Source organism: Melanerpes formicivorus, unplaced genomic scaffold, assembly GCF_026170545.1.
Source record: "Melanerpes formicivorus ecotype bairdi unplaced genomic scaffold, bMelFor1.0.p_v2 SCAF_6, whole genome shotgun sequence".
Taxonomy (NCBI): Eukaryota; Metazoa; Chordata; class Aves; order Piciformes; family Picidae; genus Melanerpes; species Melanerpes formicivorus.
The window spans coordinates 28,536,812-28,544,311 of NW_027142358.1; the positions used below are offsets into that span (position 1 = coordinate 28,536,812).

Consider the following 7,500-nt stretch of genomic DNA (forward strand, 5'->3'; position numbering starts at 1 on the left):
TGTCAGCAGAGTTCTTAAAGCTAATGACTAAGTTAGGCCTCATCAACCCTCATCAAATGCTGAAAGCCAGGTTGGATGGGCCTTCAGCAACCTGGTCTAGTAGAAGGTACCCCTGCCTGTGGTTGGAACTAGATGATCTTTAATGTTATAGAATCATTATTTGAGCTGGAAGGGACTTTAAAGATCATTTATTTCCAACCCACTGCCAAGGCAGAAGAACTTCTTACTAGACCCTTTCCAACCCAAACTGTTCTGTGATTTTATGACTCTATGATGGTGACAGAAGCTGGTAGACATTTGAGCTTTCACTTTATGTTTGTTTTATTTTACAACAAAAATGGTGGTCATGGTTCTTCCACCAGGTCCCAAGCACTTAACAAATGAAAAACGAATAAAACCAGCCCTCTTTTTGCACAGAGCTGGTCCAAGGCATCAGAAGAAAATTATTGTCTGCTTCTATGTTTTGGATTACCTCTGATCCTGTTTCTTATTCACAACCCATAATTAGCTTTCAGCTATCACAAGCACCTTCCCTGTGTATCCTGCCTCCTTTGAGACAGCCATCTGCGATACCCTTTAGAACAGCCCGAGGGTAACTCTCTGCCAGGCTGCTCTGCTTTTCTGTCTTCCTCCTTTTCCCAAAATTGGACACTTTTTTGCTCTTGTCAACATCCACTTTGGAATGTCTTGGCCACAGAGCCACTGCCAGGCTATTGGGCTAGCTGCTTTTACTCCTAAGGAGGCCGGCAGACTTGAAGAAATATTGCAGCACATACAAGTGTGGTTTTCAGTCAAGCTTTCTGGATGGTGTTCCTAGAACATGGTGTATTAAAAAGACAGAGAAAGGTGTATATAAAAATGACAACTATTTTTGTTCTGTCATGTATATATAGGTCAGCCACCAAGGGAAAATACTGTAGTTCAGCAAAAGAAAGTAGACTTGCTAGGCTTTGTTATATCGGCTTCTTCCTGCAGCACACCTAAAGAAAGGTGCTGAGACAGTGAAACCAGTTAAAAACATTGTTCAAGATCTGACACACTGTTAAGTCCAGTTAAACCTTCTGAGAGGCAGGGAGCTTAGCTAAAGAGACCCAGAAAAGTCTTTCTAGTGCCTACTGGCTCCACTGTCGACCACATGATCACTCCTGACTGATGCTTCATTTAGTCATCGGTGAGACAAAGAGGACATTTCCACTCATTCCAGGTTTGACCTTCTGTTCTGTTCGGGTGGATCAATATCACCAACACCATGTGAAGCTGAGATGCATGAAAAATGGAAGCTTGGTTCAAAATGTTTTGAAGAATTTTTTTTTTTTCCCCCACAGCTACAGAATTGTTTTTTTTCTTTCTGTTGGCTGGCTCAAGGATTCTGGCTTCACCGGTTGGTTGGCTGTGCATGGAAAACAGATGTCACATGTTTTGCTATCAAGTTTTTCTTCTCAAAACCAAGAAAGTTTTGAACATCTCAATACTGCCTTTTATTGCACTCAGATATGAATCATTGTGAATTCTTTTTGATGCAAAAGGCATCTATTTCTTAACAAGCATTTCAAATGACCCCAAATACAGAGGCAATCATTTGTCTGTCATGTCAGCTGTCTCTCTGCAGTGGTTATGATTCACCACAGGGTATTGCAAAAGCTGTAAGGAGAAAGTGAAGTATTAAACATTTTCTGACACAACTGGAATAAAACTATCGAGGCTGGACCATCACTATTGGAATTACAAGTCAGGAATCTAAAAGCCCCTGTGTGGGATCTGAACTTCACTGCTCTCTATGGTCATATCTGTGAGTATGATTATGTTACTTGCTGTACACATGTAATAGTCTCTGAGGGTCTGATCACATGGCATGCTACAATGCAAGGCGTTAGTATGAAGGAAGAATATGGAAATGCTTTGAAAGAATCACGGAATGTTTGAGTTGGAAGGGACCATAAAGATCACCTCGTTCCAACCTCTCTGCCATAAACAGGGACATCTCCTACTAGACCAGGTTGCTCAAGGCCTCATCCAACCTGGCTTTGAGCACTTCCAGGCTTGAAGCCTTAACTTCTTTAGGCAACCTGTTTCAGTGCTTCACCACCCTCATGGGGAAAAATTTCTTCATCATGTCTAATATAAATCCATCTTCTTCCAGTTGGAAGCCATTATCTCTCGGTCTTGTCACTCCATGACTTTGCAACGAGTTCCTCTCCAGCTCTCTGTTAGTCCCCTTCAAATACTGGAAGGCTGCTCTAAGGTCTGCCTGGAGCCTTCTCTTCTCCAGGCTGAATATCTCCAACTCTCTCAGACTGTCTTCATAGGAGAGGTGCTCCAGCCCCCCCAAAAAAAGAGATGAGCAGCAGAGGAGAGACCCACTTGCTTCAGCACTGATCCATTACAGTCCACTGCAGAACTCAACAAGTCCCGAGAACCAGAATTTAAATTTGGGGCGAAATGTAAAATACCAACAGCACTTTTTTTCTGAGTGATTTTCAGTATTAGGACTACACTAAGTCAAAGTGGTTTTCTCCATTAAAAGAGTTGAAGGTGAGGATGTAAGCCCTGGATGCATCATTTACTCTTTAAGAGGGATCTGTACCTGGAATCTTCGCATGTCTCTCGGGTTGCCTGCATTCTTCAAACAGTTCTGATTGCACTTGAGGAAAAACTTTAGGAAGAATCTATAAAGATACAAAATTGAAATCTATTAGATTCATCTCCATGCAAATCCAATTCTCAAAAAAAAGTTCAATATTATCTCTTCAGAAACAGTTATACCCCAAAGAACACTGGTAGTGAAATACCACTTTTCCTATGAGCTAATGAACTTCTCTTAACACGTAAGATCCCTGCCATAAACAGAATGTTGTTGCCAAGGAAAGGCAAATTTATATTTTTAATTTTTCAACAGCTACAAATGAATTGACTCCAGGCCATATCCTCAGCTTGGTGTGGGCAAGTTGATTTCAGTGACTCATTGACTTCAAAGGCAATGACTTTACACCAGATGAGAACTTGTCTCTCTCTTGTGTTTTGTTTAGTTGTTTGTTTGTTTTTTTAAATACACTTTGTTTTTTTCACAACTTAGATTAGCAGTAATGACCTCTATGCTGAAAAATTCCAAGGTAATGAATGATCTGTCTTCTGAAAAACATTTGGCTTTGCCTCCGGTTTGAAAACTTTCACTATTCAAAAGGACTCAACCCAACTCCTGCTGACTCCAGGGAGATCCAGGCGGGATCTGCCCACCGGCAAGGCCCCAGTTCCCTCATTGTTTATGAAAGGAAAGGCACATGGCAAATTAGGCCCTGTCTTATGACCTCTTCAACCTTTGCCAGCCTTTAACTCTAAGGAGTCACTCTACCCGGGGATGGAAATCTAGCTTATTTTTGCTGAGCAGCAACCAGCAATTATTTAGGACTAACCCTCATCATCTAGGCATCTCCCCACAACCTGCTTTTGTAGCAGTGTTGCCTCGTGGGAACAGAGCAAGCACTTAGAGAAAGGGGAAAAGCTTGGAAAGATGCACACTTTTTCATGCTGCCCTCCTGCTACAAGATGTTTTCAACCTGCAGGCTATGAAAGATGGGGGGATCTTCATTGTCCTGTCCACGTAGAGGAGGATGTTTACAGCCTAACACCATCAGTCCTCTCTTTCTGTAGCTATGTTTTCATGTTTCATAGTTAAAAAGATGCTCTGTAAGTCCGTTTTGTTGGCTAAAGACAAACAAGGCTCAGGACTTTCTCCTCACCCAAACTTTCTCAGATTCTCCAGCCTATCAGCTTGTGCTACCCAACTTCGTGCATGTTGAACTTAGGCAGAGCTTTTACATTTAGATTATGAATAACTACTATTCAGTCGTGTTAAAGTGACTGTGACTATTCTCAGTTTCCATGTGCCAACAGCAATCCTGGTAGAAGAAAGCCAGAAGCCTCTTGCCTTCTTCAGCACCCAACATGGCCCAGCCACGGCTGATAGAAAGTATAGCTGCAGATGCACCACTCCTGAGGAGCTCTGAGGGTCAGACAGGAGCATTATGAGAGTATCCCCGTATCACAAACTGGGGCTTTTAATTGCAGCTCTTCCTTTTCATTAAATCTTGATCAGAACCCAAATATTAATATAAGATGTTAATGCTGAAAGCACGATCTCTTGTATCAGAGGAGGAAGCAGCTGAATGTGCTGAAACCGTGCATGAAAAAAAAATCAGTGCTGTTCCTATCCCAAAATCTATAAAAGGTATTTAGCTGCTGAGCTGAAAGATAGATGGAATTCTAGGTGGTTGACATGATCTCCTTACTCAAACTCAGGTTTTCTGGATGCTGCTGCAGGGACATGACCAACAACTCCATAAAAATGGCATTTTTTTTTTAACCCACACACTCAGCCTAATTCTATCTGCTTAGTTTTAAGGAATTCTTTTAATCATAGAATTGTTTCAGCTGCAAAAGATCTCTAAGATCACCTAGTTCAACTATCAACCCAACACCACCATGCCCGTTAAACCATGTCCCCAAGTGCCATGTCCACATGTTTCTTCAGCACCTGCAGGGAAGGTGACTCCACCACCTCCCTGGGCAGCCTGTTCCAGTGCCTGACCACTCTTGCAGCATAGAAATTTTTCCTAATGTCCAACCTAAACCTCCCCTGGCACAATTTCAGGCCATTTCCTTTCATTTTGTCACCTGATACTAGAGAGAAGAGACCATCCCTTTACCTCACTACAACCTTCTTTCGGGTAATTGTACCTGTAAGAGGCATTTATGATCTCCACATCAACTAAGTGTAGGCTAAACATAACAACATTTATGTCATAACTCTATTCTTGTTTTTTTGCATGGGCTGTGATGATGTGTAAGGCCTAGTTGGTGCCCACATCGGTACGGGTCTACCAGATGCTGGAGAGCCAGAAGCTGGGGTGAGCCACCAGCTTTTCAACTCCACAGTGCCAGAGCCAAGCTGAAGAGGAGACTTTTATATCTTCTCCTTTTTTTTTTTTTTAATCTCAAATGGGTGTTGTGAGGCTTATTGAGCTAATGTTTGTAAATTGCTCAGAAATTCTCCAATGAGTTGTGCAGGAGGAATGCTAAGTATTGCTCCTCCTGGATTGTTTTTAACGTGAAGCACTCTTGATGAATTGTTTCTATACAGAGAGCTCACATCCTGTCAGAAAAAAAAAGAGGCCATTAAGCACCCTTTCACTAAACATCAACTGGAACTAGTATTTGTTCAATTAGTTGGTGTAAAGGATTCACAATTGGTGGGATTAGACATCTACAAGCTTACTAGGGTGACCCCAAGATAAATATTTAGATCCATTGGGCTAAATCTGGAAGCCACAAGGCTGGGGTGAACACAGCCAGAACTTGTATTGCATTCCTTGATACTCAGATATGTAATTTTAGTTTTTTAATCCTTGTTTCCAGAGAGTTTATGGAGCACAGACATGATTTTCCAAGGAAGACAGCATAAAGTTAAAAAACATGATCCCAGGTAAGGTGTTTCTCAAAGGTTGCCAAGAGAGGACAACCGACTTGATTGTTCCTCTCAACTGACTTTCAAGGGCTGTGGACGCTGCAAACCCATCTCTACCACAGAAAGCAAAGCTGGATGCTTTCTTTGTGAGCCATGTGCTCCCAAAACAAGATCACTGAGAGAGCAAGAAACAAGGAGCTGGCTTGGAGCTCTGTTTGGTCTCAAACTTTGTTGCCACCAATAGAATGAGAAGACGAGGCCTCCTCGATTTGGCCATCCCTCTTTTATTTTGTATTATACACACAAATTGCAGCTTTTTTTAGTTCTACAGACTTGCAAAACAGCCTTCCTGAACACACTAAGCTGCTCCTGAAATTATTACTTTTTTTTAATACAGACTTGCAGAATAGTCTTTCTAAACAGACTAAGCTGCTCCTAAAATGTTGGGTTTTTTAAATACAGACTTGCAGAACAACCTTCCTAAACAGACTAAGCTGCTCCTAAAACACTGATAGGGAGAAAAATTCAGTCATTGTGATGTTCCTTTGCTCAGATTTTTTTCATGCTGCTCGGAAGTATACTGCTCCCGCCTTAATTAAAATGTATAACCCACCACAAGGCTCCACTATTTTAAGCTAAAATTTACATCTTTTATTAACTCACCTCACCTATACACTTAGCTGGTGGTGCCTCTCAACGCCCATCTGCCAGCCCCTGGTACAGTAAAGTCACTTGATATTCCACCCACCAATTTTTCCTAACAACCACTGTGCAATTAAAGTCCCCGCGTTCGGGTGGGAAGGAAAATGAGGCACACCTGCGGCCAGGCTGCGTTTGAACTGCTTGCAGAAAAGGACCTAACAAGGTGAGAGCACACCACAAAGTTATAGGCCTGTCAAGCAATTAGGTTTTCACTTCTGGGACATCCGCACAGTGCAATTATGCTACACATTACAACCTGGCTAATCTTCTGAACAAATGTCATGTCTCGGAGAAGCTAGTAAAAGCAGTTCATCTGCAAATGTGTCTGCTCCTAAGCCTCCACCTTATGCACATAACAACCTACAGGAGAACTACTTTTTCTTTTTCTTTCTTTTTTTTTCCCCCCTCATGTGTGTGATATTAAAGATGAGGTTTTTGCCACAGAACATTTTTTTTAAAACCCTTCAAGTGCCTTTTCATCCCTTTCACCTCTTCTTAACCTTCTTGAGAGGAGGTGTTGTAGCAAATAGACCAGAAAGACTTCTGTGCTTGAATTTCAGCGCTAAGCAGGAAAATATTCAGTATTAGAAGCACAAGCAGTGGCTTTGGTATGGTCCAATTCAAACAGTGTTTGGCTAAAGGAATATTTGTGGCAGAAAACCACCTATTACACCCCACATCCTTTACATCATTAGTAAAGCTTATTTCCATCAGACCCCAAACAGAGGCGTCATTCATGCAGATAAACCTCAGCAGGAAGTAAATGTTTAATTCTTTTTATTTCAGATACTGAGCGTGAGCATCCTGGTAACCCAAAATCTGCACTGGTGAGAGGCTGTATCTCACAGAATCTCACAATGGAATGGGTTGGAAGGGACCTCTGAAGATCATCTAGTCCAACAACCCTGCTAAACTAAGATCATCTAGAGTAAATCAGTCTCCTGTTAGAAATGGTTCATGGTCTGGTTAGAAAGTTAGATGGAACCTGCTGTGATGAGCAGTCTCTACCTCTATGTCACAGAATCACAGAATCATAAAATCATACAATTGTAGAATCACAAAATAATAGACTGGTTTGGGTTGGAAGGGACCTTAAAAGCTGATTTAGTCCAACCCCTCTGAAGGACCTCAAATGAGATCCTCCCAATGTCCAGCCCAAACTGAACAGAGGATAAGAAAACTGTGTCAGCCCGGCAGGCGCCATTTTGCTTTACTCCAATGACTCCGTTTCATTTTCATCTGCATTTCAGGTAGGCGGTTAGCGTGTTCAATTAAGCTTACAGATGAGATTGTGCTGTACAACAAAACACATAATTGTTAAGATATGACAAGCCTGA

The 7,500-nt window shown here is 41.8% G+C and overlaps 1 protein-coding gene across 11 annotated transcripts in view; it reads right to left on the minus strand.

Moving 5' to 3' along the window:
- The window catches only part of EBF3 (EBF transcription factor 3), a 139,211-nt gene that overhangs the window by 47,404 nt on the left and 84,307 nt on the right, over positions 1 to 7,500 (minus strand). For all 11 annotated transcript variants that reach the window (XM_068140230.1, XM_068140227.1, XM_068140226.1 and 8 more), the window contains exon 7: positions 2,585 to 2,666. In XM_068140230.1, coding sequence (XP_067996331.1) covers positions 2,585 to 2,666 — 82 coding nt within the window. The remainder of the gene's footprint in view (positions 1 to 2,584; positions 2,667 to 7,500) is intronic.